Source organism: Malassezia restricta, chromosome II (assembly GCF_003290485.1).
Source record: "Malassezia restricta chromosome II, complete sequence".
NCBI lineage: Eukaryota > Fungi > Basidiomycota > Malasseziomycetes > Malasseziales > Malasseziaceae > Malassezia > Malassezia restricta.
The window spans coordinates 1,059,929-1,075,179 of NC_040194.1; the positions used below are offsets into that span (position 1 = coordinate 1,059,929).

The window sequence follows — 15,251 nt, forward strand, 5'->3', positions numbered from 1 at the left end:
ATCTAGCTATGTCGATTCAGCAGCGCCTTTTGGTTGTGGGTGGCAACGGATTTGTAGGCTCCGCCGTATGCAAGCAGGCCCTCTCTCGTGGATGGGAAGTGATCAGCATTAGTGGCAGTGGTCGTCCGTTTCGCACACCCCGTGGTCATGCACCGACCTGGACGACCTCCGACAAAATGCAGTGGCATAAAGCTGATGCCTTCGACAAAGATGCGTATCGTGAATTGGCCGCATCTTGCACAGCCGCTGTGCACACAGTGGGTATTCTAATGGAATCAAACTACAAGGGTCAAGAAGGTTCTTCTATGGGTGCAATAAGGGGTCTACTGAAGGGCTGGGGTCTTGCATCTTCCAACCCCTTGGCCTCTAATGGTCAGAAAGATATCACATATGAGCGCATGAATCGAGATGCAGCTATCTCTGTGGCCGAAACTTTCAAGGAAGCGCATGCATCCACAGAGAGCGACAATCCCCTTCCATTTGTTGTCATGTCAGCTGCGGATATCATGCGCCCTCTTATTTCGGCACGCTACACCAGCACCAAATATGAAGCAGAGCAATATATTGAGGAACATGCCGGCCACATATTACGCCCCGTGTTCATGCGACCGGGTCTCATGTACCATCCCCACAATCGCCCTTGGTCGACCATTCCAGCCACTATGATCGACCTATCGTACAACCTGCACAAGATGCATCGACGCTGGAAGGTACCCATTCCCTCTCCTGCGGATGTTCTTCGCAGTTCTCTTATCCCTGCAGCGTTCCACCCTCTCTCTGGTGCGCTGACTACGCCTGCTTTGCACGTTGATACTGTTGCCATGGCTATATGCGAAGCTATCAGTCGCCCTGAAGTTCGTGGCGCTCAGCTGTCCGAATCCATCCGTCAACTCGCTGGATGGCCAGCTGAGACCGATGCCGCGTAACCTCATAGCACCCCGGCGATGTCGGTAGGACCCGTTCGACATATTAGTCAAACCACGTGATACGACCATGCCTTGTGCCGCTGGGCGTTCGACAGCCCCAAGTTGTGCCAAAACGTCTCGCCTGGGTTGTGCTCCCTAGTTCGCTTCAGCAGCCATGTCTCTATGGGCTGGATTCACGCTGTACGTATACCTGGCCGATAGGATCTGACTATAAAGATACGTCTCACATGGTACGATCTGCTTAGTTTTTCTAACTTATTAGACTCGTATACGTTTATCCCCAACAAGAGCGAGCCAGGTCGCCAGGCTAAGAAGCTTATCATTGACCGGCGCGCGAACGCTATTCGTGTTGAACGTGCGTATACATTATCACTCACATTTCAGCCGTTGTTATAGGCGAGGAGGTGCCCAAGTATGAGAAGCAGTTTATCGTGCACGGTATCCTCGGTATGATCACGCTGCATACGTGCGACTTTCTGGTTGTCATCACGAACCGGAAGCGTGTGACCAGCATTCTCAACTCGACTATATATCTTGCCACTGATTTTCGTTTGCTTCCTGTGCTGAGTGATGCCAACCCGGCCATGCTGTCTCACCCCATTGAGAAGCAGCTGATTGCGCTCGTGAAAGAGTCGCTGTACTCGGGTCCTCTGTACTTTAGCTACGAATTCGACCTCACCAGCAATATGCAGCGCCAAATTCAACAAAGCGCAGGCAAGCTTGGCTCGGATGTTCCGCTCTGGAAACGTGCAGACGATCGTTTCTTTTGGAACATTCATCTCCAGGAACGTCTCATGACGCACGCTTCGACACACCCTGAAGAAGAAGTGTCGCCTTTCATTATGCCGGTCATGTTTGGTTTTCTCGAGGTGAAGCTAGCCCAGGTGGACAACCGCTCGTTTGTCTTAGGCCTCATTTCACGTCGCTCGCGCCATCGTGCCGGTACGCGGTACTTTTCGCGTGGTGTTGATACCAAAGGGAATGTTGCCAATTTCAATGAGACAGAGCAATTTGTACTTATGGACCCGCCGAGCTTCCATCAAACACACGACGTGGAAGACGTGGAAGGCCTCGTCCGCATGAGCTTCGTGCAGACGCGCGGCAGCGTGCCAGTGTACTGGGCTGAAATCAACAATTTGCGCTACAAGCCTGATCTCTTGATTCCGGACGACAAACACTCACAGTCTGCATTCGAAAAGCACATGACGAATCAGGTTTCATGCTACGGAAAGAACTACCTTGTTAACCTAGTGAATCAAAAAGGCTATGAGAAACCTGTAAAGGAGGCCTATGAAAATGCGATAACGAAGCTCGATCATCCTTTGGTGAACTACACATACTTTGACTTCCATCACGAATGCAAGGGTATGAAGTTTGATCGTGTTTCGCTCCTCGTGGATCACCTTGTGAAGCAGGGCCTGTCAAGTCACGACTTTTTCTCTCTTGACACCACTGGCGATCCACGTCTGCGTCTGCAAAAGTCTACGGTGCGCACAAATTGTATGGACTGTCTGGACCGCACAAATGTTGTGCAGACGACACTGGCACGCTGGGTCCTGAACGATCAGCTGCGCTCTGTTGGTGTATTGAAGCAAGACGACAGTGTGGAGAATTACCCCAAGTTCATGTACCTGTTCCGCAACATATGGGCGGATCATGCGGACGTGATCAGTAAGGCATATTCCGGTACGGGTGCTCTCAAGACAGACTTTACACGCACAGGTAAACGCACGACGGAAGGCATTCTACAGGATGGTGTCAACTCACTCACACGCTATGTGAAGAACAACTTCTTTGACGGCAAGCGACAGGATGCCTACGATCTTATCACGGGTGCATGGGATCCAAAGATATATGTGCCACGAGAAGACACGCGTGCTTGGAATGTGCGCCTTATGCCATGGATCATGTACCTTAGCCTATTCTTCCTTCTTGCATCTTTGTTCTTGCCAAACGGCAATTCTGCGCGCCCATACCGTCTCGAAGTGGGTTTTGTCCCTGTCTTTTCGATGATATGGATTCTTGTGGCCTTTTTCTCCTTGTGTTTCATCTGGCAGCACGGCATGCAGTACGTTGGTTGGCCCAAGCTGAACCGTCCTGAGGAACTCATGTACTACAGTATGTATCTATTCGACTAACATGCGCAGATGGACCGGGCTACTATTCCGGACTAAATGGTCGCGCTGGCACACCGACTGATCCCGAGGTCCTCAAGAAACAACAATCAGCGGCCAAGAAATTGGAATAAAAGTGCCATAGCTTCGTTAGGGGTTGATCCAGTTACGCTCGTCCGTATTGTGTCACGTGATAAAGCCATCGAAGGGACGCGCCGTCCCCATGTATGGCCATTTACCTTACCATGTTCTGTGGGAGTACGTACGATTCACGCTAACGTATAGTCTCTGGCGAAGCTCCTAAAGAGCCGGTGGTGTGCAAGTCGAATGGGATTTTATACGAAAAACGGCTCATTGAGCAATATGTGGAAGAGCATGGCAAGGTACGTTGCTTGCCGTCAGACTGACACGCGACGCAGGACCCAGTCACTAATGAGCCTCTTTCGCTGGATGATATCTTGCCAGTAAAGTCATCGCCGAGAACTGCATTTCCGCGGCCGCCCACACACTCGTCTGTCCCTTCGCTCCTTATGGCTCTTCAGAATGAGTACGACGCGATTGTCTTCGAGACATTGGAGTTGCGGAAACAGTACGACACAGTCCGTCAGGATCTAGCGAATGCTCTGTATACAAACGATGCAAGCATGCGAGTGATTGCACGTTTGATGAAAGAACGCGATGAAGCACGTGAAGCACTTTCGAGTGTACACACGTCTCTGGGTATGCCTTCGTCGTCTGGTGCTCATGAGGATGTTGAGATGACACAGGCCGCCAATCCCACCATGAATTCAGTGACTTCCCTGCCCGTCAATGTAATGGAGCAAATTGACTCCACGGCAGCTGCACTTACAAAGGACCGCCGCGCACGTATCAAGCGTGGTGGATCGGAAGGGTACCCCACATCTGCGTCTGCCGCCTCACTTCAAGCACAATCGCCAATCCCCTCGGAACACCATGCTTCGTCTCCAGGTATTGCAGCGATCGATACAAGCGCAGATGGAGCGCTTGTTCTCACGGGCGGTAAGGATGCGAGTGTACACGTGCTCGATCGCACTGCGAACAAGGCTGTGGCCAAGCTCGAAGGCCATACAAAGCCTGTCACATCCGTGGTATTTTCCGGCCGCAGTAATCCTGCTGCTGGAGATTCTGCCAAAGAAGCGCCAACTCCCTTGTACGCTGCGAGTGCGAGCGACGATGGCACTGTGCGCATCTGGCGATGCAACGACAAAGGCCAGTACGAGCTGGCGCACACCATTGCAAGTACCACGGTCACGGGTCTGAGTGTCCATCCTACTGACTCTCTGCTCGGAAGTGCCAGTCGGGATGGATCATGGTCGATCTACTCGCTCGAGACGGGCGAGTGCCTATTGCATGTGCCTGCAGCGAACGCCACCGACGAGCAAGGTGCTGGCTTTGTGTATGAGTCGTTCGCTTTCCACCCTGATGGACAACTGGCCGCAACAGGCACTTCTGACGGCGTCATTCGCATTTGGGATGTCAAGCAAGGCCAGCAGAGCGCCGTGTTCCGTGGTCATGAAGGTGCCGTCCATACCCTTGACTTTTCGCAGAATGGCTACTTGCTTGCAGCGGCCTCGCGCGGGGCCCAGCATGTTAAGATCTGGGATCTACGGAAGCTAGATGTCACGCGCGTGGTTGATGCGGACGCGACCATTCAGGAGGTCCGTTTTGATCCTACGGCACAGCTATTGGCTGTTGTGACGGCAATGAATGTCCGTGTCTTTGGCGGCAAGTCGCTGGAATTGTGTGCCACGCTCGACGTGAACAATGGCCTATGTGCTCAATGGTGCCCCAATGATGGTGCGCTTCTTATTGGTGCACAGGATTGTAACGTTGGCGTCTTTTCGTTGTAGTCTTAAGATAGAACACGGCGTGCGTTCTCCACATACGCGGTGATTTTGGCCGTGTCCTTTTGGCCCTCAGTTTCGACGCCGGAGCTTGTATCGACTCCGGCCGCGAGTGATTGAGTCAGCGCCTCTTGCACATTGTCTGGTGTCAGGCCACCAGCGATAAGGAAGGGTACAGGTATGTTAGATACGTGCGACCAATTGAACGACACGCCCGAGCCACCGTCTTGTCCGCCTTGAGTGGCTGTATCCAACAAAATGATGTGATGGTAGCCAGGTCGAAGTGCATCATGCAGCGTTGGGGCGTTCTTCTCTTCATCTGGTGTCATATGGAAGACACGGATCACAAAGACACCTGGGAGGAATTTGGCCCAGTCGAGCTCTTCTACACGGCCGTGCAACTGCACCGCATCTAGACCAAGAGCCATGGCCTTTTCAGCAATTTCCTCCAGCGACTGATTCCGGAATACGCCAACGACCAAAGGTCGCTGCCGGACGGCTTCGGCCATCCGCTGTGCGTGCCAAGCAAACCATTCCGTTGGCTTCTGTGCACTGGCTCGCGCATTCGAGCGCTTGATACGGTGCACGGCATTTACAATTTCGAGAGCATCCGCATCAGACACAGTGCGCTTGGTATCTGGTGCCAGAATGATTCCGAGCAAGTCAGCACCGGATTGAGCAGCTGCCACGGCAGCTTCTGGCGTCTTGATACCACACACCTTGACAAAACGGTGTTGCGATGTCGAGCGCTTGACGCTCTGTCCACGTAAGGCAGCCATGAAAGCCATCTTGTCCTGGGCTCGCATGAATGCTTCACCAACTAAAATTGCTCGCACACCTTGGTTCAAGTACTGTTCCACATCCACTCGTCCTTGAATACCGCTCAGAGCAACGAGCGTGATATTACGCTCGAGCGCGGCTTGGGCCAGTCGCGTTGTAGTGCTCATGTCCACTTCAAAGCTGTGCAAGTTGCGGTTGTTTATGCCAATCACTTGTGGCTCAAGTTGCAGAGCTCGCTGCATCTCTTCGGCGCAGTTAACTTCGACGAGTGGTTCCATGCCCAAGTGCTTGCTGTACGCATACAAGCGATGGAGCGTGATGTCGTCGAGCATCGCGACAATGAGTAAAATGGTATCCGCACCAGCTAGACGTGCTTCTGCAATTTGGTACTCGTGCACGATAAAGTCCTTGCGAAGAATGGCTGGACGATTTGGGATGCGTTCCACCGCATGTCGAACGAGAGCCAGGTCTTCAATCGTGCCCTTGAACCAAGTAGGCTCTGTCAGTACACTAATGACATTAGCACCGCTCTGGGCATACGCCAAAGCCTGCTCACCAGCGTGCGCATGCAGAGCAATATTACCTTTGCTAGGTGAAGCACGCTTAATCTCAGCCATGACTCCAGGGACGGAAGGCTCGGTTCCTTGTAAGAGACGCCGCGGAAAGTCGATCTGAGCAGGGTCCAAATGCAGTGCTAGTGATTTTTCTAAATCGGCCAACGAGCGACCGGGAATAGCTTGTGCCTGTTCCACGTCAATTCTGCGCTGATGATAAATGCGTGAGAGGATACTTTCAGAGGGAAGAGTGACCGCATATACTTGGGCGTGGGGGTTTTCTTCCCATGTACCACCACGCCAGCTTAAGAAGTTGCGCATCATGTCATGCCCATGCTCGCTCATAACACTTTCGGGATGATACTGTACAGACTCGATCGTGAATTTCTTATGCCGAATACCCATAATGATGCCCGAATCTACGTGCGACGTCTGTACGAGAACATCTGGCAGTGACTCGATATTTGCACATAGGCTGTGGTATCGCGTCGCAGTAATAGGTTCTGATGCTGGGAGCCCAGCGAATAAGCCGCGCCCATCGTGGTACATATCTGAGGTCTTTCCGTGGTAAATCTCGCCAGCTCCATCGACGACTCCGCCAAAGGCTACCGTGATGCTCTGTAGGCCCATGCAAATGCCAAGGATAGGTACGCGTCCACTGAAGTGTTTGATGCATGGAATACTTACACCTGCGTCCGTTTCTGGATGCCCAGGACCTGGGCTGATCACAATATGCTCAGGCCGCAGGGCCTCAATGGTCTCGAGCGTGACCATGTCATTTCGGAAAATGACTACATTCGCGCCAGCTTCCACGAGGAATTGGGCGACATTGAAGGTAAAGCTGTCATAATTATCAATCATCACAGTCACGCCACGATCCTTGCCCTGCGGGCTCCAAATGCAAATACGCCCATCCCGCACACTCGCAATCGACGAGAGCTGCGACATGCCGACGTCGTGTGGCTAACCACGTCAGCAGGCATACATGGACAAGGCCATGCTCGGACGTCACGTGGCACGCCTCGCTGCGCGGACTCAACTTACGCGTTACGGCAGTGTGGATCGTACTTGGGTCATGTCGTCGACACGCGAGGCCCATACCCTTTTGCTTGTGCACGATACGAAACAAATCCATGCAGGTATTGGCATTTCAGAGCCTCTGCTGCGCCCTGATGTGACTGTGGAAGCGTGCGTCGGACGTCGAGAGGCGAATGGCCCATACATCGTCGGCGAAGCTCTGGTGCAAGCTGTGACGCAGGGTGAGGCTGTGGAAATCATCTATCCTATCACAGATGGAGACGTAAACAACTGGGACGCGCTTGAAGCGCTATGGTACTATGTTTTGCATGATAAACTTGGCGTGCGAGTAGGCAATAATGCCTACTATATCATGCTGGCCTTGCCGTCGCCCGTATCTCGCGACGTGTATGAACAAGGAGCGAAGATCTTGTTTGAAAAGTTCAACTCACCCGCTATCACGATAAGCGAGGTTCCGCTACTCTCTGCGTACGCCCTCGGCGTCCTTACGGCGTTAGTTGTCGATGTGGGTGCCGAGGACTCGAGTGCGGTGGCCGTGAGCGACTGCGCCGTCGTGCCCTCTGGTGTGGTTATTTCAAAGATTGGCATCGTGCATTGCACATGGTGGCTCGCCTATTTGCTCACGCAGGATGCTAGAGTGATGCAGGCGCTAGAGCAGGTGGCGCCGGGGCAGACCCATGCGGCCGCATGGAGCCTGGCTCAACAAATGGCTGATGACCATGTCGTGTGTGTCGATACGGACATCACACAAACCGACGATGAGGATGAAGGTGTGCTTGATGTGGCTGCAGCGCTCGTGGAGGGTCGTGAGCGCGATGTCGTCAAGGAGCGCGAGCGCCAAAAGGAGGCCGAGGCCAAGTCTGCAGCATCGAATACAAGCGGCGCGGTAGTCGTGTCGTTCCGTGGCGTAGAGGTGCCAGTGGGCTCCGTACACAAACGCTTCCATGAACCACTGTTTCGTCCGGCAGTGCTGGAGCGCGTATCGCTCGATATCCCAACTCCGCGTGCCGTGGCGCAGGCGCTGCAGGCACGGCGCATTGGTGGCGAGCCTATGTGCCTGTCGATTCCCGACGCCGTGGCCCGCGCCACCGCGAATGTCCACCCCATGGAGCGTCGCTTGCCGCTTTGGGAAAATCTTATCCTTACAGGCCCCATGGCTCTCACGCGCGGCCTCATAGCCGAGCTCACACGCGCGCTGTCTGCATACACAACGACTGAATCTTCAGAGGCCTCACAGGTGGTGGGTGACCCGCAGCCATGGAAGCCGCACCATGTGCGTGCGCTGCGCATTCCCGACTACTTTGCCAACTATAAGGAACGCATGGACTTGGCGCCCTATCTGGGGGCCACCATCTTTGCGAAGCTGGTATTTGGTGACTTGTCCGGGCGCAACTATATTACCAAGAGGCAGTACAATGAGGGCGGTCCCTCGGTTGCATTCGCATTGGGTAGCCTGTAGGACCTTTTGTCTATTCGTAACATGGAGATCATGGGTGTGTTATCGTCAAGCGGCCGTCTTCACGAGATGTTCGACAGCCTGCGCGAGTCGCTCGGCATCCTCCGACGTCTCCGCTTCCGCGTAGACACGCACACAGTCTTCTGTGCCGCTTGGGCGAACGAACGAGCGGCCCTGAGGCGTTTTTTGTACAAGCTCGTCAATCTTGTCCTGGAGCCCTACTGGCGTGGACAAACGACGCTCGGCATCTGTCGTAGTGAACAAAGTGCGGTCAGGCACCGATACTTTCGTTAGGCGGTTGGGCAGGTCAGAGTAACAGTTGTCCCACTCTGCCGCCCCCCATCGGCGGGCCGCAAGGATGACGAGAACCAAGAGCATATCTGACAGTGCATCGCCCACAGTCTGATTGATCAGGACGGTCAGAAGACGCAGACGATCAAGGGCTTCGGTGGACGAGGGAGATGCCTCATTCGATGAGCTTGTCAGACCCATAGCCACCATAGCACGAGGCGAGAATAGAACAGTGCCGTGGCCGTTGGCTTCAAAATACACACCGATGTCGTATTCTTTGGCCGCATGATGCAAGTGCTTGACACCTGTCTTTGTGCACGTCACCGGCACATGTTGCTGAGTCAGGTAGGCGGTTGAGGCACCGTTGGCATACGCCGTTTGCACACATCCCACCGTGATGTCGAGACGCGCCTCGCGGACTAGCTCAGAGATAAAATCTGTAGCCAGCGTTGCGATCTTGTCACCGTCGAGCAAGTGGAAGCTGGCAGGATCACGAACAGGGCCCGTCACGTAGTAGAATACAATACGATCGGCATCACCGTCGAAAGAACACAACAGCGAGCCCGGCTGCACGGTTGGCTCATTCTCGTAGCCAGCTGGCAAGCACTGCTTAGATTTGACAAAGTCAGCACCGCAAGCATGGTTGAGCTTGCCCTGCTCATGCATAGACGTACGCAGCAGCGTGATATCCACCAGGCCTTCGGGAAGTATCTTGGTCAGGTTTTGAATCGCATGCGCGCCGACGCCATTCGCACAGTCGATGACAATGGGCACAGGAAAAGGTGTCCCCGCTAGAAATTTCACAAAGGATGAAGCAAGCCTTTCGTAATACATATCCACAGTGGGAGGCGCATGTAGTGGGAGTTCCAGGTTTTTCATGTTGCTTTCCATCACCAAAAAATGCAGCTGTGGCGTGGTAACGAGGCCAGCATTAAAGATATGAGCGCCCAGGACATGGAGGCCGTCTTCGGCGGCCTTCGTCAGCGCCAAAGCCGATGGGCGCGTGTCGTAGCCGCATATAACGTGGGGTGATGACGCCTTCAGATCGATTTGCATGGACTCCACCGCATGATGAATCTCCTGCTGCAAGAGGTCGACGGACTCAGCATTGACGATACGCGTGCAAATGGGCTCCCACTCCGCAGCCAGCATTTCGCCTTCTGCATCTACCATTTTGATACCGTTATCTTGCTCGGGATTGTGACTCGCAGTGATCATAAGACCCACAGCACGACCGTGCAGAGACACACTGCGCAAAGCAGCTATGACGCCCATGCGGAAGCACACATTCCCGAGTATGTCTGCACGCGCACGAAATCCAGCAGTGCCATATGCGAAATGGAAGTCAGGCTTGGGGTACTTGTCGAATCCTGCCTGGAGTCGTTGCTCGTCTAACGTCGTCATGTTGTGGATGCAAGTGGGGTGGGTGGGTGGCTTGAGCCCCGTAGGGGATGGCATGGGACATGGGGGAACACGTGACGACGGCCTTAGGGTGGGCACATGCACGGTCCAAGTGCCAGCAGAGTCTAGGCGATCATAGCGTCGGCTTGCTGAATTCGTCTTTCAGGTATGACGACTGTGCTGCAGACCATCACTCGGTCTATGCCATGGTTTCTCCACGATTTGGCTCGTTCGCTCCTTGGTGTGCATTGCTATGAAACGCTAGTATGGAATGCCAACTTGGCCGATGTACCTTGTCTCCGCCTGGGACTATCCAAGGGACTCGGTCTGGGTATTGTGGTATTCGGTAGTATCATCAAATTTCCTCAAATTTACAAGATTGTAAGCACAAGAAGTGCGGAGGGTATCAGCTTGACTATGTACATTCTCGAGGTGGTCGCCTACACGATTAGTCTCGTGTATGCTATCCGACTGCGTATTCCATTCAGCACATACGGCGAAAATGCTAGCTTAACAGTCCAAAATATGGTGATCACGCTGCTGATCATTGCGTTTTCACCCATGGATGGCGTGTCGCGGCTCGTCACACGCGCCTGTCGACAGCGGGGTATTTTCACAAATACATTTTATGTTGCGCTTGGAGCTGTGCTCATGGTACTCGGCACACTTGCACTGATCAGCGAGAAAACGGTGCCGCCTCACTTGCTACAACTCCTGCAGGGTCTGACCATTCCAGTGTCGCTCGCGTCCAAGGTGCCTCAAATGCTGGAATTGCATCGCTCTAAGGCAACAGGTGAGCTGAGTATCATCGTGGTATTTGCGCAGCTCATGGGCACGATCGCTCGTGTTTTTACGACCCTCACTGAGACCAATGACCCTCTGTTGTTTTGGGGTTTCGCTCTGGCCACGATTTTTAATGCCGTCATTGCCATTCAAGTGATAATGTACTGGAATGGAAACGAGCAGAGGCGTGGCAAGAACGCATCATGGAGCAATTCTCGGTGGCAAAATGTGACTGGCGCCCCTGTCACTCACCTCCCATATGCGACGCAGCGTGCCGGTGCCACGAAGACGGACTAGCTGTGGCCTAAAGACGTGCGGCCCCAGCTTCTCTGACGCGGAGCTGGCGTGCTTCACACAGATAGAGCTTTGTATAGCTTCTAAGGCTTGATATCATGCGTGCATGCGTGCAGGTCGTGCGTGTAGGCAGGCTACCCTTGCTCGTGGGCAGCAAGGCTGCCTGGAAAGGTCATATCACGTGACATATGAGAAAAAGACAGCGGAGCGACAGCGAAGAAGCAGCGCCAGGCTTTGTGTGACGACGACAATGAGCCGCACAGAGAGTGCAGCCGCCGTAGCGCGTGGCGAGGATGTTCGCGAAGACACGCAGAACGTGGAAACGAGTGTCTTCACGGAAGACGACCAGCAAATTTTGGACTTGGACTCGGAGGTGATCACCGATGTACATCTGGACGGCATGGCCCTGATGAAGATGATCAAGCACTGTAAGGACAACCATGCGGTCAATGGCAGCAATGCTTGGGGCGCTCTGCTCGGTATGGATATGGGTGGTACTCTTGAGGTGTCGAATGTATTTGGTCTGCCCGGTATGCGCGCAGAGCGTGGCGATGAGGACGAGCGCACCACCAAGTCGTCGATGCAGTACATGGCTGAGATGCTGCGTCTACTGCATCAGGTGAATGCGGATGTGAGCCCGGTCGGTCTGTACCAGGGCAGTTTTCTCGGTCCGTTTTTGAATACGGCTATCGTCGATGGCCTCAACACACTTTCGCTGCTCATGGAGCGTGAGGGACAGCGAGGCCGAGGCAAGGCTGTGATGCTCGTGCACGACTATGCACAGCTGGCCCAAGGAAACTTGGTCCTAAAGGCATACCGTCTTTCTCCGTCGTTCATCGATGCATACCGCAAAGGCAAGTTTTCCGCTCAGCATCTGATCGAGCACCGCCTGACATTTTCGAATGTGCTGATCGAAATCCCTGTTCATGTCCGGAACACGGCACTTATGGATGCGATGCTTTCGACTCTCACGACTGAGAATGTGCCAGAGTCGCGCATCGCGCCGCGCACATCCAAGGAGCTGCTGACGCACCCTATCGATATGCAAGTGGCGCCAGACAATATGGACCTGAACTTGGCCCTGGAGCCCGTGCTTGTCTCGACGCTCGAGTCGACGCTGGATGCCGCGGAGGCCTACGCGAGCGAGTCTGGTAATGTAGGCTACCAAGCGCGCCAGATCGCACGCGAAAAGGCTCGTGCTGATGCGTTCTTGACGCGCCGCAAGGCGGAGAATGCGACGCGCGAATCCGCCGGACTCGCGCCGTTGCCGCTGGACGAGGTGAACAAGCTGTTCAAGATTCCCGCAGAGCCGAACCGGCTCGAAAGCCTGCTTCTACTCAACCAGCTCGACAGTGCCGCCCAGCGCCTCACGGAAACAGCGACTATCGGCACGGTCCAGCTTAACGCTGCTCGGACGGGCACGGCATAAGATAGGCACGTACATACACTATGACTTGTTGCGCTGCATACGTGCCTCGGCAGCACGCGCGCGCTTTTCACGCTCAATCCGACGTCGCATGTCGTCAGAGAGCGAGGCGTCTTCGGCTGGCGCACTGCCGCCCAAACGTTGCCACAAGTGGCCCAGCGTGGAAACAGGAGCGGGGGCTGGCGGCGTGTCTGCCGGCTTCACCTCAGCCCTGGCGTCTCTTTCACGCATCTTGTCGCGCATCGCGGCTCGTCGATGCCGCGTTTTGGACGACTGTGCCTCTTCCATCTCAGCCGTAAGGGCGGACGGCACACGGGCACCGCCCTGCCCCATCTCGTCCCAGCGACACCAAGTAGGCTGTTCGGCCATGAGGCGGCGGAATACGGCTCGCGTTGACTTACTTGGGCACAAGTCGTACGCCGTGCGGTGATGTGGCAGTGCGGCCGCGACAGGCAGCGTGGGATCCGCACGTTCTTCCACGAGTAAAAAGTGCACGATGTCCGCCTGATCAGACGCGGCAGCCAACTGCAGAAGGTTGGTCGGCACCATCGAGCCACGCGCCTGGCTTTCGCGCCACCATAGAGGCAGGGGTGCATCGATGGCCTGAGCGGACGCGTAGGCAGGCAGCGAGGTGTCGGCGGTGAGCGCCTCCTGCAGCATGTCGTTGTGTCGCTGAATAAAATTGACGAGGGCGTCCAGCTTTCCGCGTCGGACCATGGTCACAAGGCGCTCCCAGCGCTCTCGAATGTGTGATTCCTTGGCATCCCGGCGCGCAGGACGTGCGGGACGCGTCGGTGGTCGTTGCTGCTGATGCTGTTGGGCATCGCTGACACGCAATGCCCGGGCCATGGCATGTCGGTGAGCGTCGTCCTGCGCTGCCAGGTCCTCGGGCGTGAGATGCGCGACTTTGACGCGCACGAGCTCGAAAAAGCATCGCATGATTTCGCCAATCGTCGGGCGCTGCGTCGCGATGGGAATGTGCGAGAGAGCGCCCTGCGCTTGTTTGGCATCCAGCGGACTCGTGTCATGACCGGGCCATTGCCACAATACGCCATGGGCCGACCGCATGGATGTGCGGATCCACACATGCTCACTGCGCTCAATCAAATCACGCCAGCGACGGTGACCTAGTAGCGTGTGGATATCCTTGGTGAGTTGAGCCTCGCCGTAGCGACGCAGGTTCGCACCGGCACTCTTGGCGTGGCGGCCCGTAGCATCCTGGGCCGATTGTGCACCGCCCTGCTTTCGTCGCGTTGTGTACCGATGAAAGGTTTTGTGGGCTACAACGAGGACGGATCGCTGGGGCTTGGTGCCACGGGCCTTGGCTCGCTCCGATTGCGGCATGACATGGAGATTCAGCGCGACTGTAGCAATGGCGAAATGACCGCCGCCCATCATGATAAACGTCCACAGTCGCAACGGAGGAAGCGGCGCCATTGCACGGCTACTGTCTTCTTCGTCACTGGAGGGAGCCACGGAGGACTCGGACTCATCCATGCTCATGTCCCAGTCACTGTCGCTGTCGAGACTTTCGTCGCCCGCTTCGTGAGGGAACAATCCCTCACCATCGAGTACGTGCATCTGCATCGCACGGCCCACGTGCTGCGTGCCGTGAACGCGCTTCCCAGACCATCCATACGTGCCTGGCCGCATCGTTAAACGCGGCGTGGATAAGGAAGCCAAATACGTCGATGGCTTGGCGTCGGGCGGCGCAGCCGCGTGAAGGACGTCACGGTATATACCCAATTGCGTCTGTTCAAGATGCACCTCAGCTGCTTTGGATGTTTCATACCACCAAATCGGCGAGCGCAGAGCATCCGACATGATTCTCACGGTCCGCGCGTGGTTTTCAGCCTCCTGACTCGTGTCGTGCGACGACAGATCCAGGCGACGCAAGAGGGCCGTCAGCTCGTCAGGTGATTCATCGTCATCTTCTAACGTCGCACACATCTGATCGAGCTCTTCACGCGATACAAGAGGTACAGAGGCGGCCGCCGAGGGCATTTGTACATGGTGCTGCTTTACGACGAGATTGTAGCGGTGCCACAAGCTGCGAAAATGAGAGCGCTGCTGCTGTACATTATCAAAGGAACCACATCCTGGGCACATAGAGCAGGCTGGTGCACCGATGCGCGGCGCACTCGACACAGTTTCGACGGGAGGAGCCGACGCTGGCGGTGATGGCTTCGTCTCCGTTGAGGCTACCTCTTCTTCGTTTTGGCGCAGCACGAGCGACGAAACGAGCTCACGCGGAATATCAAAGGCGTACAAAGGCGTACTTAGCCATGCAGGTCGAGTACCTGGCTCTTTCGCGGACATGATC

The 15,251-nt window shown here is 55.1% G+C and overlaps 9 protein-coding genes across 9 annotated transcripts; 6 read left to right on the forward strand and 3 right to left on the reverse strand.

Moving 5' to 3' along the window:
* Positions 1-8: 8 nt before the first annotated feature.
* Positions 9-926, forward strand: MRET_1484 (NAD dependent epimerase dehydratase family protein; the record flags this gene model as incomplete). The annotated part of the gene is made up of 1 exon (XM_027628111.1): positions 9-926. The coding sequence occupies one exon, from the start codon at positions 9-11 to the stop codon at positions 924-926; it is 918 nt and encodes a 305-aa protein (XP_027483875.1).
* Positions 927-1,080: 154 nt separating this feature from the next.
* Positions 1,081-3,174, forward strand: MRET_1485 (phosphatidylinositol 4-phosphatase; the record flags this gene model as incomplete). The annotated part of the gene is made up of 5 exons (XM_027628112.1): positions 1,081-1,106; positions 1,143-1,156; positions 1,189-1,281; positions 1,311-3,044; positions 3,074-3,174. 5 exons carry the CDS (start codon positions 1,081-1,083, stop codon positions 3,172-3,174), a joined length of 1,968 nt encoding a protein of 655 aa, XP_027483876.1.
* A 111-nt stretch (positions 3,175-3,285) lies between these two features.
* MRET_1486 (pre-mRNA-processing factor 19) lies at positions 3,286-4,911 on the forward strand (the record flags this gene model as incomplete). The annotated part of the gene is made up of 3 exons (XM_027628113.1): positions 3,286-3,298; positions 3,326-3,423; positions 3,460-4,911. 3 exons carry the CDS (start codon positions 3,286-3,288, stop codon positions 4,909-4,911), a joined length of 1,563 nt encoding a protein of 520 aa, XP_027483873.1.
* Positions 4,912-4,913: 2 nt separating this feature from the next.
* On the reverse strand, positions 4,914-7,187 carry MRET_1487 (anthranilate synthase/indole-3-glycerol phosphate synthase/phosphoribosylanthranilate isomerase; the record flags this gene model as incomplete). Its single annotated transcript, XM_027628114.1, has 1 exon — positions 4,914-7,187. The coding sequence occupies one exon, from the start codon at positions 7,185-7,187 to the stop codon at positions 4,914-4,916; it is 2,274 nt and encodes a 757-aa protein (XP_027483874.1).
* A 127-nt stretch (positions 7,188-7,314) lies between these two features.
* On the forward strand, positions 7,315-8,736 carry MRET_1488 (actin-related protein 9; the record flags this gene model as incomplete). The annotated part of the gene is made up of 1 exon (XM_027628115.1): positions 7,315-8,736. One exon carries the CDS (start codon positions 7,315-7,317, stop codon positions 8,734-8,736), a length of 1,422 nt encoding a protein of 473 aa, XP_027483881.1.
* A 45-nt stretch (positions 8,737-8,781) lies between these two features.
* Positions 8,782-10,428, reverse strand: MRET_1489 (phosphoacetylglucosamine mutase; the record flags this gene model as incomplete). The annotated part of the gene is made up of 1 exon (XM_027628116.1): positions 8,782-10,428. The coding sequence occupies one exon, from the start codon at positions 10,426-10,428 to the stop codon at positions 8,782-8,784; it is 1,647 nt and encodes a 548-aa protein (XP_027483882.1).
* Positions 10,429-10,593: 165 nt separating this feature from the next.
* MRET_1490 (mannose-P-dolichol utilization defect 1) lies at positions 10,594-11,505 on the forward strand (the record flags this gene model as incomplete). Its single annotated transcript, XM_027628117.1, has 1 exon — positions 10,594-11,505. The coding sequence occupies one exon, from the start codon at positions 10,594-10,596 to the stop codon at positions 11,503-11,505; it is 912 nt and encodes a 303-aa protein (XP_027483526.1).
* Positions 11,506-11,752: 247 nt separating this feature from the next.
* Positions 11,753-12,931, forward strand: MRET_1491 (translation initiation factor 3 subunit H; the record flags this gene model as incomplete). The annotated part of the gene is made up of 1 exon (XM_027628118.1): positions 11,753-12,931. The coding sequence occupies one exon, from the start codon at positions 11,753-11,755 to the stop codon at positions 12,929-12,931; it is 1,179 nt and encodes a 392-aa protein (XP_027483525.1).
* Positions 12,932-12,949: 18 nt separating this feature from the next.
* Positions 12,950-15,247, reverse strand: MRET_1492 (zinc finger protein, C2H2 type; the record flags this gene model as incomplete). Its single annotated transcript, XM_027628119.1, has 1 exon — positions 12,950-15,247. The coding sequence occupies one exon, from the start codon at positions 15,245-15,247 to the stop codon at positions 12,950-12,952; it is 2,298 nt and encodes a 765-aa protein (XP_027483528.1).
* Between the last annotated feature and the right edge of the window lie 4 nt (positions 15,248-15,251).